This window comes from Cladophialophora yegresii (genome assembly GCF_000585515.1).
Source record: "Cladophialophora yegresii CBS 114405 chromosome Unknown aczIN-supercont1.1, whole genome shotgun sequence".
NCBI classification, from domain to species: Eukaryota; Fungi; Ascomycota; class Eurotiomycetes; order Chaetothyriales; family Herpotrichiellaceae; genus Cladophialophora; species Cladophialophora yegresii.
Genome location: NW_006913045.1, coordinates 3,212,066 through 3,238,121, shown reverse-complemented (window position 1 = coordinate 3,238,121; position 26,056 = coordinate 3,212,066). Strand labels below are relative to the sequence as shown.

The following is a 26,056-nucleotide window of genomic DNA, read 5'->3' as shown; positions in this document are numbered from 1 at the left end:
CTTTGCGACCTCGATCAAATGTTCCGGTAGAGTCCTGACCGCTTACAACCAGTCGATTGGACTTCTCCTCGCACTTCTCCACCGCCATGGCGGCCGCTTCAGCCATACGAGGCCGAAGGAGACGCAGCACAGATGCAAGTCAACTACATATAAGGCAGAACAACCGACCGCTGGGCGGCGGGGACGAAGGAGGGGGAATAGGTGCAAATGCTGTCATAATCGGGGTGAGTAGGTCCTACCTCTAGCAAGAGAGAAAGTTCCTGATGTTTTTAGGCACTCGCCGGGATAGTCCTCTTCATCGCCGCCTGCGTCATTTTTTATACCATGCTCCGAAGATGGCGTGTTCAAGGAAAGAGGCCGAAGTATATCCCGGGAAAATTCCTGAAACAGAAATGGCAACAGTGGCAGCCTCGTGGAAAATACAATGCCGTCCGCAATCGAGATCTTTCTTCCACGACTACCGCATACAATGGCAGTGAACTCGAATCGGGCGCGGGAGGTGGTGCGGGTGTAGACCGGAACACGAGCGTGCGATCCGTGATGACATTACCTGCGTATTCAAGGACGCCCAAAGACACTGAACAGGTGATCGGGCGGGAGGGAGAGAGAGGTGGTATGGACACCGTCGTGGAGTTTCCCGAGACAGCGGACGAAGAAGAGAACCGCCGTGAAGAACAGATGGAATCCTTATATCAGATTCGCCTGGCCCGACGACGGGAAATCGAAGAACGAGAAGAACGCCGGCGTGAACGAAGAGAGGCTCGTGACAGAGGAGACACGGCTCGACTGGAGCAGCTGAGACGAGAATCTCGGCAGCGGGCAAGTGAGAGCGCCGCTTCCCTCAACGGTGGCGCCAGCGTCTCGGCTGCCACGCTCATTGCAGAGCATCAGTCCCGCGGCCGAGAAAGCAGAGTATCGAGCGTGGCCTATGGCTCACTGGGCGAGGTCCGACACGATGGAACTCGGCTTCGAGCGAACAGTAACGACTCGGAAAGAGGTGGGCTGCTGAGTGGAGCGGCACCTATGGGCCAGAACATTGGCCGAGCTCGAGGCCTTTCGGACGCGACATCGATGCACAGCCGCGAGCGCTCAGGGAGTGCTATAAGTGTTTCAACTATGGGCTCAGACAGCTATCCTCAACCTACCCCTGGCTCTGAAAGAAGACAGAGCGATGACCCCCCAAGTGGTCGTACATCCAACTCTTCTCCCACGGCCAATAGATTCACGCCTGATGAAAGCACCGGCTCAGAAGACATTGGTGAGGCACGGTTACAGCCCCCGGAACTAAGCGACGCGAACCGGCCGCCCGAGTACGACTACCTCGAATGGGGCGATGCCCCTGCTTACGAGGCTGCCATTGCGCGTCGTGCGACTGCTGCTAGTCGGCAGGCAGGTACTCCCAGCAGAGCACCGACGAATGCAAGTCTTGCACCTCAACTACCACAGCTGAACCTGCCGAGGATCAGCGTATCGGGAGCAACGGAGCCAAATACGCCTGTATCCCCCAGTGTTCAGTCTGCTCCCTCAAACACAGTGTCCCCAACTTCGCCTGTCGCAACAAGCTATGCGGACACAGTAGTGGAGAATGCACAGCGGAGATGAACCCCATTCCCATGGGCAAAGACGGCCAGGAATCCGATCTCTCGAGAAAATGGGTTTGCCCAAGTCTTACAGGAATCTGCAATGAACGCAATGAGCATGACATCCACGACGACGATGTACTTTTGGCTATGTCATGGCAAGGGCAATGTAATGCACAAAAAGCACGGCGTTGGGGTTAAGGTAGTTTTCACATCTAGTGGTGTGGACAGTTGATACTTATTATCTTCGGAGGGAGAGCGTGCGACTGTAATGTCTTGTGGGGATACAATATCAACGATGTATCTGCTCTTTCATGCCTCTGCCTGCCTTGCCACAATCTTGATGCCCTGCCTGTCTCTAACCGATGATGAGCATGGCATGAAGACAAGCTGAAGCAAGAATCGGTCGTGAAGTGCCCTTAATATTCTGATGTGCGAGAGGTGAGCATCGACCACATACGCTACGGCCAGGAGACTTGACAAATTGAAGAGATAAAGACGGCTACAACGACTATCCGAAGCACATAATTTGGTCAATTGCTTGAATTCTACCAATGCTGGGCGGGCAGATGGGTGCTCTTCCGCCACTGCACAGAGCTGGGTCGGATTTGAGTTTTCTTGCCAGAAGGACTGCTCTTTTGGCGTTGCAAATCTGCTCTCGGCGAGTTCTCATCGTGGGCGCTGGGTTTTTGTGAATTGGGCTGCGGTGTCTCGTGGCTAGTGAATAACGCCGATGATGGTGGTGATCCGTCTTCCTTCCCACATGCCCCAACAACATCACTGCCATCGCACCTCATTCGTAGCGATCCGCATCTCGTCTATCGGACAATACCCTCGAACCGTGTCTTGAACCACTTGATGGAATCATCCTTGCTGACCTGGTGGCCGCGTCCAACCTTGGCCTTGGCCCGTCTCCGCTTCGCAATCCTCGCACCCGGCCGTCCCATGCAGCAGTAGAAATCCATCCCATAGATACCGATCGCGGGGTCGTACTTGATGCCCAAATCAATGTGTTCGGAGATGCCGAAGCCGAAGTTGCCGGTATCGGAGAAGTTCTTCTTGCGCAGCTCGTACTCCTTGACCTTGAGGCCGCGCTCGAGGATTTCCTCGGCCTTGGGACCCCGGACCGTAACGTGCACGGCGATCTTTTCGTTGCGGCGGATGCCGAAGGAGCGGACGGTGTAGCGGGCTTTGCCTGTTGCAACATATCAGAGAAAGTAGCCAGTGTGGAGTGGCCCAGAATGCGTACTGTAGACGGGCGTTTGGCCAGACAGTTGTTCCAGCACTTTGGCAGCGCGGGTGAGACGATCGCCAGACTCGCCGACCGAGATGTTCAGCACCAGCTTCGCGATGCGGAGTTCCCGCATGGGGTTGGAGCTCTTGTCATTGCCTTCCGCCATTGCGTGTCAATGGTGGTGTTAACGAGTGTGACAGAGTTATTGTGTGCGGGTGCTGTGCTGGTTGATGAGGTGCAACTTTGACTGCAGTTTCGAAAACCGATGTGCGCGGAGGGAGGCTTGGCAGAGACGCTAAACCCAGATTGGAGAGCTGGAGGGCATCAATTTCCTAGCCTCCAAGTCTCGCGACCACCACCGCCTGCAGCCTGCACGACAGAAGAAGAACATTGCAAGTTCGGGCCTGCCTCATTCCTTGTGTCCCAAGAGTGCGTTGCAGCCATCGTGTTGCGAGCGAAGTCGAGCTGCGGCTCTGAACTGCGCACTAGTACAATTTTTTAAAGCATTCAATCTCCAATACTTCTATTTCATTGCGGCGGGAGATCAAGTCGAGCCAAAGGTTAAGTCGCATTCCTGCGCAACAGTTGCCCGGCATGGCGAACAAACAGGGGAAGATGGTGAGCCTGGAAGATTATTCCATGCCACGTGGTTGACATGCTAACATCGTGGTAGCAAAACTTGGTGATACCACAACAACAACGGGAAAGATATTCGTCCCAAGCTAACTTGACCGTCAGATCAACTACCGTATGCGCGTGACACTGAACGACGGCCGCCAGATGACCGGGCAGATGCTGGCGTTTGACAAGGTCGGCTCATTCCCTGGATACATTTCTTTCATGATCGTTTTCGCTAACCTCTTCGTATTATAGCACATGAACCTCGTCCTTGCCGACACTGAGGAATTCCGCAAAGTCCGACGGCGCCAAAACAAGCCCTCCGCCCCCGGTGCCCCTGGCTCCGCTGCCACCTCCCAAGCCGTCGAGACAGAAGAGAAGCGCACACTAGGCCTGGTGATTCTCCGTGGGACGAATATCGTAAGCTGTTCAGTTGAAGGACCTCCTCCATCAGACCCGAGTGCAAGGCTGGGCACTTCAGCCCCGGGAGGCGCGCCGAGCGCATTACAGGCCGGGACGGGCATTTCGCGACCAGCGGGACGAGGCCTTCCAGTTGGATTGGGTGGACCGGTTGCAGGCGTGGGAATGGGCGGTCCACCAGCACCAGGCGGCGGACCACCTGGAGGCGCACCGTTTGGATTTCCTCCACCACCACCCGGAGGATTCCCTGGAGGTGCTCCGCCCCCAGGTTTTGCTGGGAGGGGAGGACCGCCGCCGGGCTTCGGAGGGCCGCCGCCTGGGTTTGGAGGACCACCGGGTGGACCACCTACCGGGTTCGGAGGGCCTCCTGGGCAGGGGAGAGGGTTTCCTCCCCCAGGATTTGGTGGTCGTTAGCTGAAAGAGAAGAGCCGAGGATGAAAAATCGAGATCGTTCCAGTTGCTCTACACAAGTACCAGAGAATGGGTGCGAGAACCTCCGACACTTTTACGTGCAGAATGCATCGGCACAGCGAACACTCGGCAACCCAAACCATACTGGAAAAGTTCATGCCTACCTACCGCATTTCCTGGATCTGCGTGCAAGGCATTGGCACATTGAAGTGGAGGGGGCTGGCCAGCACAGTTGTGTGATCACACAGCTCTGAGGTGCTGGCGATCGCTGAAGAAATGGGGATCATCAATCCAATTCTGCACGAACACTATAGAACAGCGGGAGTCCTGCGGTGGGTCAGATACCGAGCCAGACTCGAAGAAGCTGTAAGGCGAAGTGGTTGGCCATGCCAGGATACACGAATCAAACAGATTCGAATGGCTCCGAGCGTTGCAAAGGCTAGGCATAGCCAGACGCTGCGAAGCACGCAGCATAGAATACGTCCGCAACGATAACCAAGGTATTGTTTGCGGGCTTTGAGGTCCACAATCCTCGACCACGATTTCGCTCCTCCACATGGGAGTCCTCGTACATCATCTGCTATCGTCGGAATTGACTCTCACGAAGTGCTAGCCGTATCACAGACCGTATGCCCATGTATTGATGTACTGTGTACTATACCGAGTATCTGAAATCGTTGTGCACGGCTGGCTATTAGTGTAGGTCAAGTGGTCCATACAGAGTGACAGAATCCTGTGCACAGGACCGGAAGCATCACTCCTACAGCAACCCGCTACTGCCACTGATTCTCTGTCTTATCTCAGACCACGTCCGGACCATCGTCCTCGTGCAGCGACTGCGGTGAGTTTCGAAGCCAAGGCTTTCCATTCTGCGTCTGACTAATGAGAACGTATTTCATCATTGAGTGGCCTCTGAATAAGTACCTAGCGATTGAGCGACAGGTAAGGCTTGACTGTGTATCCTCGATCTCACTACTCAATGGACTCGGTCGCATGTTAAGGTCAGCGAAGGTACGGAGTAAAGTCAAGCAGGACGCGATTGGAGGCTGGAGGAGCTGCGTGAAGAGAATTATGCTTCGCCCCAAAATTGCCTCTCCGCAAGAATTCTAATTACTGCCCGCCCAAGCCGCCATGTTCTGGATTAACGCAGGTCTACTCCGTAGACAAACGCAAGATGCCTCCTCCAACAAAGCGCCGGAGGGTCGAACCCACCGTAGTCGAAGAGATCGCTTTCGACCCGGCTGCTCGGTATGAATTTTTGACCGGCTTCCACAAGCGCAAATTGCAGAGGGCCAAGCATGCGCAGGAGGTTGCCGAGCTGCGGGCCAGAGCGGAGAAACTAGAAGGGAGGAAGCAGGTGGGCGACGGGTGCCTTGGTCGCTTGCCTTCTTGTACTGACCATTTATAGCTGAGAGAACAGAGGAAAGCCGAACTCGAGCGGCATGTGGAGGAAGTGAACGCGATGCTGGGGTTGCCTGCCGCAGCCAGCAATAAACAATATGGCGACTCAAGTACGGATTCCGACGAGGAATGGAAAGGCATCTCAGACTCCGACCCACCGCCGATCGACCACGAGGCAGAGTACGTTGATGAGGAGAAGTACACCACGGTGACGGTCGAGGCTCTGGACGTCTCGAAGGAGGGACTATTCCGGGCGCAACAGGAGAGTGATGAACATAACTCGGATGACAATGGAGTGACTCCCACATCCACAAACGGAGGTGCTTCGTCCGGCAAAGAGAAACGTCCTTGGACAAAAGAGAAACCTAAAGACGGGGTGAAGAAGCGTAAGAAGAAACGGAATTTCAGGTACGAGGGCAAAGCAGAGCGGAAAGAAGCACGAGCGAAGCAGAAGTCTAGGAACTCGAGGCAGGCTCGAGAACGACGAGCTGGCGGATCGTAACACTGTTGTGGGATCCTCGTTCACGAAAACTGTCAACGCTTGCCTTCGAATTCGCCCTGTATCAAATGCCCGTGGTATCGTAGGTATGGCTGAGGTCTAAGCATCCTGCCTTGTCCACCCAGCTGGTCCAACACTTCTGCCGACACCAAGGTGTTCCGTACCAAATTAGATGTTGCCCATGCTCTGCTCCAGCTCTTGCAGCTCTTTCTGGAGATCGGCGTACTTCTTGGCCATATCTTCGTATTTGTTCTCCCATTCATCACGAGCCTGCTCCAATGCTTGGACCTTGCGCTCGAAGTGGCCGGCTTTGACATCGGTCTGTCGAAGTCTGTGGGGACATATTAGAACAATCGTTGGCCGTAAAGGGGGTGGTCTTACTTCTCATTGGTTTCTCTCAAAGTCTTGTCAGCTTGCTCGGCTTCCTCCTCGAGCACCTGAAGCTTCCGCTGAAGGGCTTCATTCTGTGTGCTGTGGCCCGCAGACTCACCAGCGAGAGCCTTTGCCTCTTTGAGGCCGGTCTCGAGTTTCTCAACTTCGGCCTCGAGGAGCTGGTTGCGGTGGTTGAGGGAGGTGATTTCTTGTTCTTTCTGTAGGTTGTCTTGTTCGAGCTGCTTGACTTTGGCCTTCATTTCTTCGGCTTTGGCAGCGTTCTCGTCCGCCTCGATGCGGAGAGAATTCATTTTCTGTTGGAAATTAGCGAATGCGCTCGCCATGGTGACTGATCGTAGGATCGAGAACGGGCGATGAGTACGACTAAGGGCGTTGCTCCAGGGTTGTGGGTTTGAAGAGAGAATGACGGGTGATGGTATTTCGAACACGACTGCAGCAGGAAGTGAAAGCTGATTGAAGGTCTGCGTTATGGGTGCAGCAGAGGCAGCCGCGAAATGAATTCATGGTGCCTGGCAGGAGCACGAGGGAGAAGGTGCAGGGTCTGGCAGACGTACCTCCTTGATCCGATCCATTGTGAGTTTTGGTAACTGAGTTGTAGCTGAAGTTGAGGTGAGGGCCGACTGTGTGCAAGAGCGGTCGATGCTTTTGATAAGAATACTTGGTCAGGATGAATACAACAGGCGGTCACAGGTACGCTCCGTTGTCAAGTACTGTGTTAAGCCTTAGGAGTCAGCGGGCGGTGGATGGAGGGGAAGCGATCGCTCATCAGGCCAATAACAATTGGCTTCTCAAGTTGAGGCTGCCGGAGATTTAGGCTTCGCCGTTTGCGTCTCAGGTGTTTCAACGCCCCTTACAGCCCCATTCTCTGGCCAGGCCAAGGGCACCGTTGCCTGCAGCCTCGGTTGCTGGGGCAATCGCGTCAACAATCCGCAGTACGTCCGCGTTCTGTCGGGATTCAGGTTGCCTCTGGTTCCAGCGGCTAACAAAACACGCCAGACTGCTACAACTAGGACGCACATTCGAACTATGCAATAGCTACGAGACATCAACCATGGCGAACATACTAGCTGCTCGAGATCAGGAGAACCTCGTACATGCCCGTCAAACCACGGCCGCTGGAAAGTCCCTCAACCAGAATATTCGCGCACTACACCCAGGCAACCTTAAGACTCCTTTCAAACCAGCAAAGAACGACGAGAACCTACCTATTACACTCAAGGGTCAGAAGACTGTCGGCAAAGATGGGCCCAGCAAACAGGACAAGGGCTCCTTTGTCACACCAGTAGCTCCACGGAATCGAGCACCTCTTGGGGCAAAGACGACGAATGTCAGAGCTTTCCAAACCCCCGGACCTTTGACAGTAAAACCGGGCAAGACCCAGCAAAAGGTTTCTACGTCTGGCAGACGCTCAAACCGATCAAAGATTGCTGTTGCTCGAGCAGAACCCCTCGATGCTGATGTCCTAACAGAGCAACCCCTAGAGGAGGAAGAGCCGGACTTCGGATATGCTCCTCCCGCACCTGTCGAGCTCCCAGATCCTCCAATTGCGTTCGAAGAAGACCATGAGCTTACAGAAGAACTACAACGCGGCCACGGCCTAGCCTACCCTTTTGATTCGCCAAAAGATGAGAACGGATTTTCCATTCGACAAAGAAAGGAGGACGAGGAATGGAAAAAACAGGACGAAGAGCGAATTCAGAAGAGCCTTGAGGATCTAGGGAAGCCCATTTTCCCTACGCTTGCAGAGCTCAACAAGCAAGTTAATGACATCATTGCGGCCGGCCCAAGAAAGCGTGGTCCGTTATCGAGAGTAGACTCAACTGAGGCAAGATGTGCTGTTGCTGCACTCTCTGAACCACAGCCTCGGCTGCCATCCGCTGCCACAAGACCTACCCAGGCGTCAGAGCAGAAGAAGCGGGATCTGCTCGCGGGCACGAAACCTGCTCCTCTGTCTGTACGAAACCCACCAACATCAACTCGATCGAACCATTCCGCCATCTCTAGAAACACCATCGGCTTCCCCAAAGCAAAGAAAGCTCCGTCCATAATGCCTAGAAGCGCCGCCATCTCGGCCCCCAAGCCCGTCAAGATAGACCAAGGATCCATTCACCCGCGAGACTTTCGAGATTTGTACGGCTCGCCTCCGGTCGAGAGCGACATGTGGTTCCGACTGAAGAAGTATGAGTTGCTGGAGGACGACCTGGCGAAAGACAATGCTGATATTGAGGAGGAACTATTTGAGAGCGACTTCTTCCCCTTCGACAACGCAAAGTTGGATGACGCAGACTTCCAATTACCCATGCCGGAGTGACATTGGTCCTACCTCTACCTATACTTGGTGCGACTCTGCTCATGAGCAGCTCTGTGAGCACTTGACATGACACTGGACGAATGACGATACCGATACCCATCCTGGATACAATGGTAGAGGCGTTTGCAAGCACGTGAAGGAACACCAATTAATGATAGAGCTATTCTCATTGGTAATCGACTGAAATGCATGGGTTCTGTACAGGCCGCTTTTAGCATCCATGCAACTTCTGGGCTTTTCTTGCTTGTGCATATATGTCTTCCTGCACCTGTTTTCCATCACTTTCCCGAACACTTCCTGCACCACATCGAGGGCTCGATGCTCGTCACGGGCACCCCAGCAGCCTTCTTCACTCAGGGTAACTCATCAACCGCACCGTTTACACCACCATTCGTGGCAGCCTTGGCAAAGTCCTTTGGTGGCTCCGTGACCGTGAAGTTCCAGCCAAATTGATCCTTGACTTTCCCCTGCTGAATGCCCTTGAGCGTGCTCAGTAATTGCGAACAAACCGGGCCAGGGTCCAACTTCTCATTGACGGGATACTCGAATTTGTCATTCTTGGACTTCATCGTAATGCTTTTAATGGGGACCAGACTCGCCGCCGTGCCGGCCGCCATGACTTCCTTGAACTCGGGCAACTCATTATAGTCGATGCGCCTCCTCTCGACACTGTAGCCAAAAATCTCTTGTGCGATCTGGCATGCAGATTCCGCGGTGACGGATTTAATCACATTCTTCGAGTCTGGAATCACAATCGTGGTCTTGTCGCCATCCTTCCGCACGCCCAGGAAGCCCGATGTCGAAAATTCGTCAATCTCACTGCGCGTCTTGCTATCCAGGTGCAGAGTGATTCCGAACCCCTGGTTTCGAGCTCTCTCGCTGTGTCTCAGCACAGGCGCATAGTTTCCTCCAACCTTGGCGCTTCCTGTTCCCTCCGGCGCCGCGCGGTCAAAGTCTTCCAGAATGAGGGCATCGACGGCATGGACACCGTGGTACACGCCTGTTGGCATGACAAATACCACAAAGGTATATTCATCCGGGGGACTCAGACCCAGCTGAGCAGAGGACCCGAACAACAACGGCCGAATATACATGGCCGCGCCAGTCTCATGGGGCGGGACAAATTCGGCGTTCATCCCTACCGCCAGATTCACGCACTCGACGAAATGCTCCTCCGGCACGGGCGGCACAGAGATATACTCGGCGGACCGTTGCATTCTCAGGGCATTCTCGTTGGGTCGGAAGATGGTGATGCTCCCGTCTGGTTGGCGGAACGCTTTCATGCCCTCGTAGCATTGCACGCCGTAATTGAGGCCGGGCGCCATGCCGTGGATTGAGAGGTGAGGAGAGGTGACAAAGCGCGGTTTGCTCCATGTTGGCTTGTCGGAGGAGGAGTAGCGGAAGGTGGATTCGATGTGGCCGTTCACTTCGCGGACTTTGAACCCGACGTTGGACCAGTCTGGGGTAAAATAAGTCAGAGAAGCGCCAATCCGAAATATTCCTGCTCCTATCTTCAAAGACGATTGCCTCTTAGGGCTCAAGGACAAGGCATGAGAGGCTTACCGATTGTGCTGACTGGTGGAGGAGGAAAAGGTGCCATGGTATTGGTAGGTAGTGAGCTTGAGATGGCCTGAAAGGGTTCTCGTCCCTTGTTACTCGATCGTCTGTTGGCTCCCGGGCTAGGGCTTGGACAGCAACAGCCTCAACCTGCGTGGGCTTCCCTGCAGCACAGGCGCGAGTTTCGAAATGCAGAGGAGTCACAACGGAAATGATACTTTTACAAGGCTCTTCAAACAGAAATCTTTTTCCGCCGGTGGGATTCCGATTGCACGGCTGTAAGCACAACTCCGCCAACGTTTTCCCTGTGGCAGCTCAAACACGTACTTGTGCTCGTGTATAGATCGAGCTGACAGCAATGTCCTCGCAAACGGTTCTTGACGATTTTTCTAGATCTCGGTTGGCAGTGTCAGCCTCCTTCTCATTCGGCAGAAAGTAGTCTGTTCCTGAGCCCACCTCCAGCGAAATCGGAGGAGAGCATGAACCCTCGGTTGTCTGCATCCAGCCACATTTCAGGGTCCAGCATTAGAGTCGAGTATAGGCACGTGACTCTCAATCCCGCACCCCTCCGCATCCGCACTAGTCCTCGTCAGTGGCTGTGGTGGCTGCTGTGGCTGTCCGCCTGCTCTTCACGCGAGGCTCGTTTGCCCCGGAATCTCAGATGCGAAGCCGAATTCATCTCGTTTCTCACATCTCACCTGTCAGTCGTCGTGTGCCGTGCGGTCTTGCTCTTATTCATCACCTGACGGTATTGAGATGCCTTGATACTTGAACACTCCTTCCTTCATTGATTTCTTTCCATTGCGATAACCTGTTTCCTGGAGACCTTCGTTCCCGTACAACTCCGTCTCGCCTTCACCATGCCTCGTGGTCCGCCTCCATTTATGATTGTCTTGGCCGCCATTGCCTTATTTCTATGGTACGTCGTATGGACACGAGACCATGAGCGACCCATGAGCGGTCTGTCGTACTCCGACCGCTTCCAAGACAAGTTGCAACGCCCTGGCACCGCAGACATACCAACTGTGACCGCGACCCCGGATACCCTACATGGCGAGCATGTTATGGGGAAACTCGGGAACGAGACCCTGAAAGCAGAACTCGGCCGAGCAGCCTGGAAAGTCCTACATACCACTATGGCACGGTTTCCAGACAAGCCAACCCAGGACGAAAGTGATGCCTTGAAAAGTTACGTCTACCTCTTCGCCCGCTTGTATCCCTGCGGTGAATGTGCCGAGCACTTCCAGCAGATCCTCAAAAAGTACCCTCCACAAACCGGGTCGCGGTCGAGTGCAGCGGCCTGGGCATGTTTTGTCCACAATGTCGTGAACGAGAGCAAGGGGAAACCTCTCTTTGATTGTGCGAATATTGGCGACTTCTACGATTGCGGTTGCGCAGACGAGGAGAAAGAAGAGATGAGCGAGGCGGGAATGATCAGCGACGTCATTGCTACGCAGAAGGACCACCCGAGACATGACTCCGTCGAGATCGAGGTGGAGGGTGAAACAAGAGGTGGCTGACAACGTTGTTGTTCTTGTTGTACATTGGATCAAACTATTGGCACAACTCTAGAATATGAGGACTTGTTCTTTCCCACGGTTTTCGGACACAACCACTAGTGTGGCGATTCACACCGAGCTGGTATGACTCCATTGAGACGATAATCTCGTCCTTCGATCCTCGTCGCCTCATATGGCCCTTCCTGGGCCTGGTTTAGGCAACAGGGAGCCGGTTTCCTCAAAGTCAGTCGACGAAGCAGCTTCCGACAGATGTTGGGTTCACCTCCCTTGGTCTTGCTCGGAGCTGATGGTGGAGCCAAGGGATCTTCGTCAATTGATGGTCTCGGCGAAGGCAGGGTGGGTGATATGGATTCCGAGACCTCCTTCCTGAATGGATCAAGCTTCTGAAACCCGACATCGACGAAACAGCGGCTGGGAATGTGCCATACATCGCTGTAATTCCGTTCCTGTTCACCAGTATACATCGAAGTCAGCCCCCGCTTTCGGCACTTCTGGCAGGGGTGGCGGAGATAGCTGTTATAATCGCGAACTCGGCATCCACGAAGGCTTGGAGAGTCGCAGATCTCATTGCGGAAACGATGTGTGGCCGGATGGGAGCATAAAAACATGTACCTCCGTGTCGTACACATTCCGGTGGTGAAATCGGTGGTATAAGGGTCTGCGGATTTTTGGAAATGATCGATTGTCAGCTGCCGCCTCTTGTACTGCCCTTTACATCTGGTTTTGCAACGGGCACTTCTGATATTGGTTCAAACCACTTTCCCAGAGTTCATTATGGAAGCACCACAGGATCAGGATGGTATATCAGCTGCACAAGCAGAGCGATTCAGACGTCAGCACTGTTCGATGTTTATCGGCTGCTACAGGAAGCGGGAAAAGACGAAATCTGGACAAATTTAGCAGCAGGAAGAACAATATCTTTGTTTGTTCTTTGTTCGGCTCCCGGCTACACTATACATATCACCACCGTGTCCAGAACGTGCATCTGACCGAGCAAACAATGGGCACTTCAACAAAGGAAAGCCCAGGAAAAGGGAAAGGACCACTTCAGACACCAACTCTGGGGGTTTCGGAGTGTACCAGCGGCGTGGAGTGGTTCTGCAGAATAGTGTTGCGCAAGCCGTGTCTTTCACCTTTGACACAAGGTCGTTGAGCTGTGCTCGCCTGAGCTCTGGATCGAGTCCGCCTCCCACCTCAACAGACGGCTGATCATGGAATTGACTTTCGGTTTCTGATACTGTAGTAGAACAGATTTAGCGTTCATAGAGAAGTCATCAAGGAAACAAGGACACCAGAGCCCCAACAGGCAACGAGCCTTGTGCCTTTCATCGGAAGCCTTGTGAGCCTTCTGAGCCTTGCAGCCGTGCAGCTTCGCACATTTGGTTTGGAGAAGCGAAGCGAAGTGACGCGGGGAAATTTCATGATCTGTTCTCGCTGCTGGCCGAGCGTGTCGATTCCAGCTCCGCCACGCGTGCATTGATCCCTCGACCACTACCTTCTCCTCCGGCATGCTCACTGTCGAGCATCGTGCTCGCAGCTTCTTTCTCCAATGTCGAGCTTCTGCACGACGCACGTGGCCTTCCTCCGCCCGGCATCCGGTCAGATTTCAGCGACGAGGACTCGCGGCTGCCCTTGAATCCAGGAGGTCCTCAAATCCCGCCCTGAGCAAGCCTTACTACGTTACGACTCCCATTTTCTATGTCAATTCAGGCATGTGATTCCGCGGTTCGCTCTGGGATCTCCCTTCTGACGCAGACACTCAGCCCCCCATGTCGGCCACCTTTACTCCATGGTCCTTGCCGATGTCCTCAAAAGATGGGCAAACCTTCGCGGCGATGACGGAGCCAAAATGCTCACCGGGACGGACGAACATGGCATGAAAGTACAGAAAGCCGCGCAAAAGGTCAACACAGACGTCAAACTGCTCTGTGACCATCACGCCGAGCAGTTCAGACATTTGGCCGACGCTGCCAACATCAGCTACGATCGTTTTATGCGCACAACAGACGAAGACCACAAAGACGTGGTTCGCTATGTTTGGGAAGAGTTGAATCGGAACGGCTACATTTACGAGGCAAAGCATGAGGGCTGGTACTCTGTCAGCGACGAGACATTTTATCCAACCACCCAGATACACAAAGTGCTCGATCCCTCCACGGGTCTGACCAAGATTGTCTCCATCGAGACTGGCAAGGACGTCGAGTGGACTTCGGAGACCAACTATCACTTCCGACTTTCTGCCTTCCAGCAACCCCTGCTCGAGCACTACGACAAGAATCCGGGCGCCATCGTCCCGAAACAACGCATGAATTTTATTCTCGATGAGATTCGGGGTGGATTAAAAGACCTCTCTGTCTCCAGGCCAGCGTCGCGACTCACATGGGGCATCCGAGTACCGGGAGATGACAGTCAAACCATCTATGTATGGCTCGACGCTCTATTCAACTACTTGACCATGACGGGGTATCCCTTCGTCCACAAGAACGATCCAACTACGATTTGGCCACCGAACTGTCAAGTGATAGGGAAGGATATTATCCGATTTCACACGATCTACTGGCCTGCATTTCTCATGGCGTTAAATCTGCCGGTAACTGAAAGGTTTCTGACTCATGCTCACTGGACGATGAACAATCAGAAGATGTCCAAGTCCTCGGGCAATGGTGTGAATCCGTTCTATGCCATGGATCGTTTCGGCGTGGACTGTATCCGCTTCTACATGGCTCACAATGGCGGCATTGTAGACGACGCCATGTATGAAAACTCCTTCATCGCTGAAACGTATAATCATCTACTGAGGGGCGGTCTGGGAAACCTCATCCACCGTGTCTTCAGGAGCAAGCATTTCAGTGTCCACGAAGCTGTCAAAGCCGTGAGAGAAGATGAGCATGTTTCGGCTATGATGTCTCACGAGGAGTGGAATGGGCACGACCAGTCCCTGAGGCCAATCCATGACATCCTTAGGGCCCAGTACAATAACCTTTGCTCGGCGAGAGATGTTGCAGACAGTCATATGAAAGAGCCAGACCCGCGCAAGGCTGTACAATCCATCTGCGAGCTGATAGGACAGGTAAGCGTCCGCCATTTGGGCAGAGCGACATGCTAATCCTCCCGCAGACGAATAGCTTCTTTCAGAACACTGCCGTCTGGAGACTTGTCAAGAGCAACAGGCCGGAGGAGCGAGCATTAGGCCTTTGTGCGCTCTTCATGAGTGCCGAATCCATTCGAATCATGGCTATCCTCCTCCAGCCGTTCATGCCGGAAAGGATGAAAGCCGCCCTGGATCTGATGGAGGTCGACGAGTCGAACAGGACGTTCGACCATGCTGTGGTAGGAGCCGACATGACCTACGGCCCAGCTGCTTTGGCGGCTGACGTGAAGCCTTCGGTGGACGTTATTTTTCCATTGCTGTTGTCCTCCCATTGAACCTTCGCGGCAAGTCGCAGATTTCCTCGCAACAATAGCATTCGCCTACGAGCTTCCAGGAGCCAGGTCCTGTCGATTCAATGTCGGACCATTTCTGACTGCTCCACTACCTCAAAAGTGCGATTACGACAAGCTCTGCCCAGGCTGCAGCTCCTGTTGCAAGGATTGTGTGGCGTTTCTCATCACCAAGGTATACTTGGCCAGCGCAGCAGCACACGCGGAGGACACTTCAGAGGGGGGAGCTCCAACCACCAGCATCGCACTGTGTGGTGTACCTACAAAGGCACGCAGAACCAAGAATCTAGCAGACAGTGTATGAAATATATTATGTATGTACAATAACCAGCAATGAAGCATACGCGAACGTTCGCCAAGCGTATGGTGAACAGAAGGAACTGCTGGATCAAATCTCCGCTTCACGGGTCTTTAGCAAGTTGAACGTCGCTTCAACATAGGTATGCATTGGGCTAGTAGTACCCTGACCCTGACCCTGCACCACCATCGGCTGCGAAGGGGTTGGACTAAGGAGCGGCCCACGAGAGTCTGCTACGAGTACGGGGTATCTAACTCTGGAGTTGCGCGGACTGTAATTCAATCTTCTTGCAGAGTCCTCATATCCGGCCAAGCTCTTGCAACTCTTGCATCTATACGCATCCACAGCGCTACGCTATCATGGATTGTCATGCCGTATACAAGGGGGGTACTGTATCAGTGAACGCACGCTCTCTAATGCTTCCCGCTGTCCCTACTTCTATACATCTAAATACTGGTGGTGGTGATATCCAACCCACCTCTCTTGAAACAATGCGTGGTTCAAGAGTCACAGTATCCGGGTTCCTTCGCGCCACTTCCTCCCGCCCACTGCTGCACAGTCAAAACGGTGGTATACGCACAGCTTGCAACACCAAAGATACACATGGCGTAGTCCAGGCCGCGTTGCCACCGGGTCTTTGAGACGGCCTTCAAGTGAAGCATTGGCGGGTAGATGTACACTTTTTGAGTTTGTTAGCCTTGGCCTTGATGCACGATAATGTGGCTAAAGGGGGCGTCGAACTTACCCAAGGGAATGCAAGCGAAGCTGCCGACCAGGGCGACGAACTTGTCGAGGTCGCCAGCTCCGCCCCAAGCTATGAGCGCACAGACGAAACAGAGGAAGAAGCGAAACACGTTCTTCTGCCATTTAATCCAGGGGTTGTATTTCCCCGAGCGGCTGAACAGTTCGTTCTCCATGATGCGGATGGCTGGGAAGAGCTGCAATGGAGTGCTGAGCAGGATGGCGAGCGAATAGAGGAATTGGACCCCGTTGACCATCTTGTTGTCCTGTGGAAGGTTGAGGAGCACCACGGTTTTGGTCTTGGAGCCGTATGCCGCGTACGAAAGGGCGCCCATGGACGTGAAGAGCAAAGTGATTATAACCATGACGGTGGCGAGGACGCCGGGGAAGTTCTGAGGCTTCCTCATTGATTCCTGAATGGGGATGATGAGCCCGACACCCTCGAACGTGAAGATGGCTGTGCCGATGAAGAGAGTCCATGTCGCTGGGTTGAAGAGGGTGATGTCTGAGATGCCTTTGTTGTCGACAATGGTCGCAATGTCGTAGTAATATAAATAAATCAGGCCGACGAGGATGAACGCGTCTGCAACGAGAGCCGTGAAGCCCAGTTTTCCTATATCCCTGATCAAGCTCAGGGGCAGGAAGATGACGAGTTGCATCAGGACCATAAACTTGATGTCGATGAACGTTTTGCACTTGGACACCGCCAGCACGAACGCCTGCAGGTTTTCGGACGTGAAAACAGTATAGGCGGCCACGAAGCCGACCTGGCTCAAAACAATTGAGAACAGAATTGCGGCCCTCATCCATTTGCCGTACAGAATGCCGCCCATGTCACCAAATGACGCCTCGACCCTGCTGCGGGTACTGATGAGCAAGAGGAAGCAATAGTAACTGAGCATGGCCACGCCGAGCAGGACCAGCGACGAAAAGAGCATGCCTCCGTTCAGGAATGCCCGAGGGAGGAACAGGACGCCTGTACCGACAAACGATTTGAGAAGCAGCAAAGCGGCGTTGAAGCTGCTGCCAGTGCCGGTTGGTGCGCGCTCCTTGTGTTTCCGTTTTCGCAGTCCACCGGGCGTAAGCAAAGCACTGTCCTCCGTCGCTTCTCTGTCGCTGCCCTCGTCATCATAAGCGTCAGAGGAGAAATATTCGTCTGGCTCGAGCACCTCATCATCTTCCTCCAGGTCCTCGCCTGCAAAGTGGCCGTACAGTGTGAGGAACTCCAGAAAATTGTTCGTGAACAGGCGAGGCGGACCATTGCCAGTAGACGGGGTACGGGGATTTCTGCCAGTCGCAGCACTGCCGTTCGCTCTTTGACCTTCGCGGGCAGGACTTTCTGCGGCTTTACGCAGGAAGTGTCGACGAAACCCGCCGGGCACTCGAATGTTCTGGATATCCGTTGTCTCACTTTCCGGGTCAGGCCGTGCGATGGTGAAGCTCTTGCTCCTCTGGGCCTTCCCCGGCTGATTAGTCGCCTGCTCTTCTGCCCACCGATATACGGCGCGTGTCACATCTCCTCCCTGTAATCTCAGGCTCGAAAACTCGTTCGCGTCCAGGCCGCTTCCATCCGTCAAGTCCAAGCGAAGCGACCTCCCGTATCTGGTCGAGCCTTGTTCCGGCTGCACTAGATGTCTCTTGACCACCTCTGGATCTTCCGTTGGAGCGGGACTGCCAGCCATGTCACGAGCGCTGAACGAGCCATAATTGCTTCTGGGTAATCTGTCATGACCGCCCAATCCTGCACCAGTTGTTAATAAGGGCTGTTTCGGCGTTGAGGCGGGTGGAGGAGTTTGAGCTTGAGGCGGAATATGGTTTCTTGCATCAGCGAGCGCACTCGACAGGGCAGACGGTCCTGGTCCTGGCAATGAGCCGGACTGGTCGAGTTTGGGCAGGTTGGCATCGTCGTAGTCGGCTGCTATCTGCTGGGGTGTGGGCACTTGCTGGACAGGAGGCGTATTGAGGCGACCCGAAGGGACTGGCGAAGATAATCGTGCTATCGAGGCATGTCTGGAGTGTAAACTGCCTACTGCCGCTGGACTTCTTGAGCCTACGTCCACAGGAGTAGACGTGGATCTGACCGACGACATTAAGGCCACTGTGGAGATGGTGCTATTACAAGATCATGAGAATACAATCTGGTATATAACTCCTACACGGAAGGTAACCCAGCAAAGATATGGCATGTGGGCGGAGCAAGTGATCAGGTACAGGTGCGAACGGCCGTGCAAGCGAAGAAATTCGAGGACGCGGATTGGGAGGCGTTTTTCCCTTTGAGGTCCGACGTCACACGCCTATGCTGCTTGCGGCACCGCAGCCACAGCGCGTGTTCCTTAGGGGAGAGATGGGGGGGCCCCGGGCGCACCTTTGCGTGCGGAGGAAGCCGATAGCGAGGCTTGGGCCAATGGCATCCTTTAACTGTTCCCCCTAGCAGAAGTCCCGGGCCCTTGCTTCTGGTCCTTCCAAGCCTTTCGGGTGCCGCACGCCACAAGGAAAACCCTTCGACGTGGCTTCGACCTCTGCGGCGTCATTATTGACCTCAGATCTCTTCTTTATGTGTAATAGTTCCTGGTGCTGTTAGCATTCTCTCCACCTCTTACGTATCGGATACTATAGTTTTATCGCTTCTTCCGAGTTTGAGAATCCTCTCAGGAACTACTGCCTTCAGAGCCAGGATTGGTTCAACGTCGAGACCAAGGGTCTGAGAGTCGACATCCATCCCGAGCCGCATACCGGATAATCCACCAATCATGGACTGATTATGGATTCTCATTGGAAGCTCTTCTCAAACCATTATGGCTGGCATAGGAGGAAAAGGCTGGCCCGACTTGGGAAGAGGACGACGCCATGGGAGCCGACGTGGTCCTGCGTTTCTAACACGGACGGCCACTGACGAAGCTGCTCAATTACTACGACGATCATCCTTGCCGGCAACACCTGAGGAACATCGTCCACAGTCTGCTCACGAGGTCTCAAGCCATCTTCGTGCTAGGCCTGGAACTGCCCAGCCCTTCGAGCCGGATCTTTCCCTCAGCCGACATGGCAGGGCCTCGTCCGAAGCTTATGGTACCTTTGACTGCTTTCAAGATACGCAGGACACCAACCGCCAGCGGGATACTATAGTCACAGGCCTGTCCATACCAGGACATCCTTTGACTGTACATCCCGCTAGTGAAAGCCGCAAGGTCGAGACGTCCGCCGTCAACAAGGACAGCACTCCGGCGCGCCCAGTTGCTGGCACGGAAAAACTGGGAACGATCTCTGGGGTATTTATACCCACCAGTCTCAATGTGCTGAGCATCCTGATGTTCATCCGATTCGGCTTTATCCTGGGCCAAAGCGGCGTGGGGGGTATGCTGGTCATGCTCGTTGCTGCCTATGCCATCAATCTGGTCACCACACTGTCTCTGTCTGCAGTCGCTTCCAACGGGACAGTCAGAGGTGGTGGTGCTTACTACCTGATTTCCAGATCTCTCGGTCCCGAGTTTGGCGGAGCAATTGGATTGGTCTCGTATCTCGGCTTCGTTTTCAACACAGGAATGAACGCTGCGGGTCTCGTTGACTGTGTGACCTACAACTTTGGTCGTGATAGTGGCAATTGGGAAAACACGCTGCCTGAAGGAAAATGGTGGGCATACCTCTGGAGTACCCTGGTAGTCATACTCTGTGTTGTCATCTGTATGGCTGGAAGTTCCATCTTTGCTCGAGCAAGCAATGGCCTGCTGATGATTCTGCTGCTTGCAACCTTCAGCGTTCCACTGTCAGCAATTGTTCGGGGACCATTTGAGACCAAGAAGCAGTTTCTACAGTTCACGGGTTTCAGGCTTGACACGTTGAAGGAAAATCTGCTGCCTCATTTCACAAAGGGAGCTGCTGGGAGTCAGTTGAAAGGCAAGGAAAACTATCAAGACCTCTTTGGCATCCTTTTCCCGGCTACGGGAGGTATTCTTGCCGGAGCGAGTATGTCTGGCGATCTGAAAAATCCTAGCTCGTCCATTCCTCGGGGTACTCTGGCCGGGCTCGGCTTGACATTCGTTGCATATACCCTCGTTATCGTGGCTATGGCAGCAAGTATTACCAGAGAGTCCTTCTACAGGAACGCCAATGTGGTCCAGGACGCAAGTGTATCCGGAGTTCTCATCCTGGCTGGAGAGTTGTCCTCGACATTCTTTTCCGTCTTGATGGGTATCATCGGCCCGGCAAAACAGCTACAGGCCATTGCTAGAGACAAAGTTATACCCGGACTATCAATATTCGGGCAGGGTACAGCGAAGAACGACGAGCCGATTTACGCAATTCTTTGCACATTTGTCGTCACTCAACTCGTTCTCCTCCTGGACATCAATCAGATTGCCTCTCTCATTACCATGGCCTACCTCATGTAAGTCGCATATCTACTGATTGGCAGCTAGCAATAACGACTCTCTAGGACATTCTTCGCCCTGAATGTGGCAACTTTCCTCCTGAAAATCGGATCGGCACCCAACTTTCGACCTTCATTCTCCTATTTTAACTGGTGGACTGCCGCCGCCGGTGCACTCCTCAGTATCGGCAGCATGTTCTTTGTTGATGGTATTTCGGCGTCGGGCTCCGTTTGCATCCTGCTCGTCTTGATCATACTCATCCACTATACCACGCCTCCGAAGCCGTGGGGTTCAATTTCGGAAGTGCTCATCTACCACCAAGTACGAAAGTATCTGCTAAGACTGAAGACCGAGCACGTCAAATTCTGGCGACCGCAGATTTTGCTGCTTGTTAATGACCCCAGACGGAGTTACAAGCTTATTCAGTTCTGCAACTCCCTCAAGAAAGGTGCCTTGTTCATCATCGGTCACGTCATTGTCACTCAGAACTTTGGAGATTCGGTGCCTGAAGCTCGCCGTCAGCAAGCAGCATGGAACAAGTTCATCGAGATGTCCCGGATCAAGGCGTTTGTCAACGTGGCCATATCACCCTCCATTGAATGGGGAGCAAGAAACATCTTCCTTTCTGCTGGCCTGGGCGGCATGCGCCCCAATATCGTCGTTTTCGGCTTCTACAACCTGCAGCAGTTCCGGTCAGAGCAGCCGCTAGTTGATATACCCAGTCCCCCACCGGAAAGAAAGGCAGGATCAGTTCGAAGGCGACTAAGGAGCCGGAGCCAGGTGCAAGGAGAGCTTCCCACTGATACCTGTCACATCGAGAAACGAACAGACATTCAGAGCTACGTTATGGTTTTGGAGGACATGATCCTCAAGCTCAGAACCAACGTTGCCATTGCCGTCGGTTTCGCGGACCTGGAGCTACCAAAGGTTAAGGACGGCACGAAGAAATACATCGACCTTTGGCCTATTCAGATGTCCGCCGATCTTACCTCTGAGGCGGAAGGCGAGCCACGGAATGTCACAACCACCAACTTCGACACTTACACGCTGATTTTACAGCTGGGATGCATTCTCAACACCGTGCCGTCATGGAAGCGGTCGTACAAACTTCGAGTTGGTGTCTTTGTCGAGTACGAGAGCGACGTCGAGGAGGAGCGATCCCGAGTACGTTCTCTGCTGGAAAATCTTCGTATCAAGGCAGAGGTCATGGTGTTCTGGTTTGCCTGTGGAACCCTCAAATCTTACAATTACATCGTCAATGGAGAAGCTGTGGACGAGGAAACCCAAGAGAACGTCAACAAGATCCTAGAAGACGAGGTATGGTGGCAAGAACTCCTCAGACTTCGTGGTAGAACACGGTCCGGCGACATCAATGCTATTGATGCTCTCTCACTTACAGATGATGTTGCCTGGCCAAGCTCATCTTTCCCAGGGAGAAGAGAGAGTGCAATTGTGCGACTCGATGGACTGCGTAGGATCTTGACGCACCCAAGGAAGAGGTCCTCCTATGGCAATTTATCAAGTCTAGGCGTCAGCCTTTCTATGAGAACTTCACGCATAGACGACGACATGCTCAGCCGACATGCATCTCATCCAAGCGACTCGGAGCGTTCTGATACCGACGACATGGACGGGGACACAGACGACGACGATGACGATGACGATGACGACGATGATGAGGATCAGGACAGGTCCGAGGGCAGCCCGCCAAATAGGGTACGTGGGTCCTCATCCAAGAAGAGCAGCAGGGCGAGCTCCAACAAATCGAGCCGGAAGAGCAAGAAAACCTCTAGCAGGGGAAAATCAACTTCACCACGACCACAACTTCAGTTCGAAGAGGATATCTTGCATGCAGAGAACGGTGAACAAAGGCGAGGACGGAGTCGGGCGGTTTCCAACCCTGCTGCTTCATCTCCTAGGCACAGCCTAGACATTGCTGCTTCGTCCCACGCATCTCGAGCAGTATCTTCCAACTTCACGTCTGAGCCAGTGCCACCTACGAAGGTGAATGTTGAAGATGAGGCTGGTCCTTCGATTATGTTTGCCGATGATCCACATCCACGGCGGCAGGAAGCAGATGAGGATATCCCAGCGCCAAAACCATCCATCTACCAGCGGGCACGAGACGACAGTGCCAATCCTCAACCCTTAGCGCAGGGCTTCCCTACAGGTGCCTCGATACCGCTATCGTTCAACGAACTTCCAAGTCGAGCACAACATCTGATCCTGAACGAGATCATCTCCCAGAACAGTGATGACACGGCAGTCATCTTTACCACGCTGCCTGCACCATTTGAGGGAACGTACCGTAGCGAAACGGACAGTCTTGGGTATATTAGCGACTTGGAAGTTTTGGCTGGTGGACTGCCACCCACGTTGCTGGTACATAGTAACAGCATGACTGTTACCACGAACTTATGAGAGGTTAGAGCTTCATGATACCCGTTACACTTGGTTTAGAACGACTTCTTTTGATTGTACATCATGATCACGAGATGTACATACAAATACAACTCGATCCATAGTGATCAGCATCCTTCCCTCGTAGTCTCATGGTAAGTAGATGCACTCTGCTGTCCGCTCAGTGGAATGTAGACTCTCCAATGCCACTCACGAGGCTCTCGATTTCCCTGGCCTTTCCAACGTGGAAGGAAACGGCCCGTACCAAGTGATCTTAGAAATCATTCGGGTCTAGTTCGGCGACAGCAACCGATAGTCGCCCAGACCCCCAAATCATCACGTTTCGACTGTCGAGGCATCGCTCGACAAGCTTCAAGTGAGCGTTCTGTACACTCAACGTGCCATGCACCGTCGCGAACAGCATAAGGCTGTGTAAAAAGACAGGCATCAAACTAGAACCTTTCCACCCTGTTGAGCTTCCGTGCTGTCTTGATTTGGCTCCTAGTGTTCTGCCCTCTTACAGGCAAGTTCATTGCGTGCCTTCTGCCTCTATACGTGCCGGTATCCCTGAGCCTGGCGATATCCTGCTGCATTTTCCGTCGCAGGTGGTTTTCGATCGGCATGGAGTCGAGGTGCGCGGTTAGGTCGAGGACTTGGGTTTGAGTCAATTCGCCAACTTTGATAGTATTGTGGAGGTGGAAGCGCGACATTATTTTGGCTCGAGTTGCAGAGCCGATACCGAAGAAGGTTTCAAGGGAGCGCTGTAGAATCCGTCAACAAGATTGCGCTGGTCGAGCAAGAGAGAGGGCAGTAGAGAATGCATACCCATACAAAACGGTGTTCCGGGAAGTTGACCCCCAGGATGAACACCTATTCACGATCCGTCAGCATCGTTTCAACTTGCCGATATTTTGGAGAGAATGCTCACCATGATGCCACCTCCTCCGCCGCTTCTGCTGGGTACTGTGGTGGCTGCTTTATTCGATGTGCAAGAGACTGGTCCGAATTTCTGGCATGTCCGAGAAGGTGAAGTACAGCCTTGCCGATAGTTACCGCAGCCTCGTCGCAGCTCGGAGCTGAGGGATTCACCGTACTGCCCTTGGCTGGTCAAAGTGCCTGCAATGTGTCCCTCAGCGCCCCGTCCCGTCTATCCTTCGACCTCGACCCCCAACCCGTCCGTTACATCGCTAGAAGCTCGACATAACCAGATCGATGTGGCTCGAGATGGCTAACGTCCAGCGAATCATCATCTCGCTGATGGTCATTTTGACCGCAACCTTCTTATTCATGGGCCAGACTGCTCAAGCTGCAAAGGGCCCCAAGATCACTCACAAGGTCTACTTCGACATTGAACATGACGGCCAGCCTCTGGGTCGAATCGTCATGGGTCTCTACGGCAAGACCGTACCAAAGGTACGCTGACTTGGTCCTTTCGGCCTCGAATCTCTTGCTAAAGCCCCCTGCTTCTCAGACTGCAGAGAACTTCCGAGCACTGGCTACAGGCGAGAAGGGCTTTGGCTACGAAGGGTCGAGTTTTCACCGAGTCATCAAGCAATTCATGATTCAGGGCGGTGATTTCACAAAAGGAGATGGCACAGGCGGAAAGTCGATCTATGGGAACAAGTTTGAAGACGAGAACTTCAAGTTGAAGCACACCAAGAAGGGCTTGCTGAGCATGGCCAATGCAGGAAAGGACACCAATGGGTCTCAATTCTTCATCACCACGGTGATTACAAGGTACGGGATCTCGCTTGGGACAAGTGAACCCGCTAACGAACCACAGCTGGCTTGATGGCCGCCACGTCGTCTTTGGCGAAGTCCTCGAAGGCTACGACGTCGTGGAGCAGATTGAGAATGTTCCAAAGGGTTCAGGCGACCGTCCGGCCAAACCGGTCACCATCGCAAAGAGCGGAGAACTTGAAGTCCCGCCTGAAGGTATCCATAACGAATTGTAGGATTTGAGGGCGGGTACTGCTCTCGGATTACTACTCCTTTGAACGGTCGCTGAGACCTCCTTTGCAGAACCATCGGTGTATTCCACTTTGCACCCTGAATACCTGGATGACGATGATAACGACGAGAAGATCGACACGGAAGCGCCGTCGCCAGAGAACGAGGTTGAGACTCCCGCCAAGGATGTGCCAGCTGCGGGAGAGGTTTCTGCTCCTGCGGAGGCTTTGATCACACAAGCCTACATGCAGAAGGCCGTCTTCTTCCTGTTGATCATGGCCGTCATCTTCTACCTAGTTAGAAGACGGCGAGCGGCATACCAAAAAGTGGATGAGAAAAGCATGGCATAGACAGACAAAATCCATGTTTGATGAAAAGGTCTGAAGGGTGTATGACTTACCGTCAGTGAATGTAAAAGCCTCATGTTCCTTGTGCAATGCACGTACACAGTAATAGCAGCGCGTCGCTTTGCCACCGACCGCACGCTTCTGCATCACTAATTAAGCCTTAACCCCTATCGTGGCAAACCTGGCTATCTTGGCAGCGTAGAATGGCGTAGCCTATCAGCGAATCTGCAGGTTGCCGCTGGCTCCCTAGAGAAATTTTAACTTCTTCGTAACAGGCTGCGCTTTCAACTTTTCATCTTCAAAACCTCAAACCACATTGTCAATCAAACATCCTCCCTCATCCACAACACCTCAACTGAAAAGTCCACTGTCCTTTCATTGTGCCTTTCGTTTTCACTTTCGGATAGACTTGGAGAGGCGTTCTGTGTCTCTCATTCTATCTGCCGGACACGAAAGATTCACCAGTCCCTCAGTTTCTTAAGACTCAACGCTTCATCCGCAGCCTCAATTCCACACTCAAATCACTTATCACAACAACCTGTGAGTCCTTCACCTCCTCCATTCATCGATC

General features: G+C 53.4%; 13 protein-coding genes across 13 annotated transcripts; 8 read left to right on the top strand and 5 right to left on the bottom strand.

The window, feature by feature from the left end:
* Nucleotides 1-86: 86 nt before the first annotated feature.
* On the top strand, nt 87-1,602 carry A1O7_01161 (uncharacterized protein; the record flags this gene model as incomplete). The annotated part of the gene is made up of 2 exons (XM_007755200.1): nt 87-224; nt 274-1,602. The coding sequence occupies 2 exons, from the start codon at nt 87-89 to the stop codon at nt 1,600-1,602; spliced, it is 1,467 nt and encodes a 488-aa protein (XP_007753390.1).
* A 796-nt stretch (nt 1,603-2,398) lies between these two features.
* On the bottom strand, nt 2,399-2,980 carry A1O7_01160 (60S ribosomal protein L11; the record flags this gene model as incomplete). The annotated part of the gene is made up of 2 exons (XM_007755199.1): nt 2,399-2,775; nt 2,830-2,980. The coding sequence occupies 2 exons, from the start codon at nt 2,978-2,980 to the stop codon at nt 2,399-2,401; spliced, it is 528 nt and encodes a 175-aa protein (XP_007753389.1).
* Nucleotides 2,981-3,564: 584 nt separating this feature from the next.
* On the top strand, nt 3,565-4,266 carry A1O7_01159 (small nuclear ribonucleoprotein B and B'; the record flags this gene model as incomplete). Its single annotated transcript, XM_007755198.1, has 2 exons — nt 3,565-3,624; nt 3,688-4,266. The coding sequence occupies 2 exons, from the start codon at nt 3,565-3,567 to the stop codon at nt 4,264-4,266; spliced, it is 639 nt and encodes a 212-aa protein (XP_007753388.1).
* Nucleotides 4,267-5,437: 1,171 nt separating this feature from the next.
* A1O7_01158 (uncharacterized protein) lies at nt 5,438-6,166 on the top strand (the record flags this gene model as incomplete). Its single annotated transcript, XM_007755197.1, has 2 exons — nt 5,438-5,620; nt 5,672-6,166. The coding sequence occupies 2 exons, from the start codon at nt 5,438-5,440 to the stop codon at nt 6,164-6,166; spliced, it is 678 nt and encodes a 225-aa protein (XP_007753387.1).
* Nucleotides 6,167-6,331: 165 nt separating this feature from the next.
* Nucleotides 6,332-6,879, bottom strand: A1O7_01157 (uncharacterized protein; the record flags this gene model as incomplete). Its single annotated transcript, XM_007755196.1, has 2 exons — nt 6,332-6,494; nt 6,545-6,879. 2 exons carry the CDS (start codon nt 6,877-6,879, stop codon nt 6,332-6,334), a joined length of 498 nt encoding a protein of 165 aa, XP_007753386.1.
* Nucleotides 6,880-7,607: 728 nt separating this feature from the next.
* A1O7_01156 (uncharacterized protein) lies at nt 7,608-8,867 on the top strand (the record flags this gene model as incomplete). Its single annotated transcript, XM_007755195.1, has 1 exon — nt 7,608-8,867. One exon carries the CDS (start codon nt 7,608-7,610, stop codon nt 8,865-8,867), a length of 1,260 nt encoding a protein of 419 aa, XP_007753385.1.
* Nucleotides 8,868-9,220: 353 nt separating this feature from the next.
* A1O7_01155 (branched-chain amino acid aminotransferase) lies at nt 9,221-10,467 on the bottom strand (the record flags this gene model as incomplete). Its single annotated transcript, XM_007755194.1, has 2 exons — nt 9,221-10,326; nt 10,431-10,467. The coding sequence occupies 2 exons, from the start codon at nt 10,465-10,467 to the stop codon at nt 9,221-9,223; spliced, it is 1,143 nt and encodes a 380-aa protein (XP_007753384.1).
* Nucleotides 10,468-11,284: 817 nt separating this feature from the next.
* On the top strand, nt 11,285-11,944 carry A1O7_01154 (uncharacterized protein; the record flags this gene model as incomplete). Its single annotated transcript, XM_007755193.1, has 1 exon — nt 11,285-11,944. One exon carries the CDS (start codon nt 11,285-11,287, stop codon nt 11,942-11,944), a length of 660 nt encoding a protein of 219 aa, XP_007753383.1.
* A 1,789-nt stretch (nt 11,945-13,733) lies between these two features.
* On the top strand, nt 13,734-15,370 carry A1O7_01153 (uncharacterized protein; the record flags this gene model as incomplete). Its single annotated transcript, XM_007755192.1, has 2 exons — nt 13,734-15,014; nt 15,062-15,370. The coding sequence occupies 2 exons, from the start codon at nt 13,734-13,736 to the stop codon at nt 15,368-15,370; spliced, it is 1,590 nt and encodes a 529-aa protein (XP_007753382.1).
* Nucleotides 15,371-16,183: 813 nt separating this feature from the next.
* Nucleotides 16,184-18,514, bottom strand: A1O7_01152 (uncharacterized protein; the record flags this gene model as incomplete). The annotated part of the gene is made up of 2 exons (XM_007755191.1): nt 16,184-16,362; nt 16,429-18,514. The coding sequence occupies 2 exons, from the start codon at nt 18,512-18,514 to the stop codon at nt 16,184-16,186; spliced, it is 2,265 nt and encodes a 754-aa protein (XP_007753381.1).
* A 949-nt stretch (nt 18,515-19,463) lies between these two features.
* On the top strand, nt 19,464-23,209 carry A1O7_01151 (uncharacterized protein; the record flags this gene model as incomplete). The annotated part of the gene is made up of 3 exons (XM_007755190.1): nt 19,464-19,490; nt 19,520-20,805; nt 20,854-23,209. 3 exons carry the CDS (start codon nt 19,464-19,466, stop codon nt 23,207-23,209), a joined length of 3,669 nt encoding a protein of 1,222 aa, XP_007753380.1.
* A 431-nt stretch (nt 23,210-23,640) lies between these two features.
* A1O7_01150 (30S ribosomal protein S13p/S18e) lies at nt 23,641-24,058 on the bottom strand (the record flags this gene model as incomplete). The annotated part of the gene is made up of 2 exons (XM_007755189.1): nt 24,014-24,058; nt 23,641-23,949 (listed from the first exon to the last, which is right to left on the bottom strand). The coding sequence occupies exon 2, from the start codon at nt 23,896-23,898 to the stop codon at nt 23,641-23,643; it is 258 nt and encodes an 85-aa protein (XP_007753379.1). The 5' UTR covers nt 23,899-23,949; nt 24,014-24,058.
* A 354-nt stretch (nt 24,059-24,412) lies between these two features.
* Nucleotides 24,413-25,488, top strand: A1O7_01149 (peptidyl-prolyl cis-trans isomerase B (cyclophilin B); the record flags this gene model as incomplete). Its single annotated transcript, XM_007755188.1, has 4 exons — nt 24,413-24,601; nt 24,660-24,925; nt 24,972-25,123; nt 25,211-25,488. 4 exons carry the CDS (start codon nt 24,413-24,415, stop codon nt 25,486-25,488), a joined length of 885 nt encoding a protein of 294 aa, XP_007753378.1.
* Between the last annotated feature and the right edge of the window lie 568 nt (nt 25,489-26,056).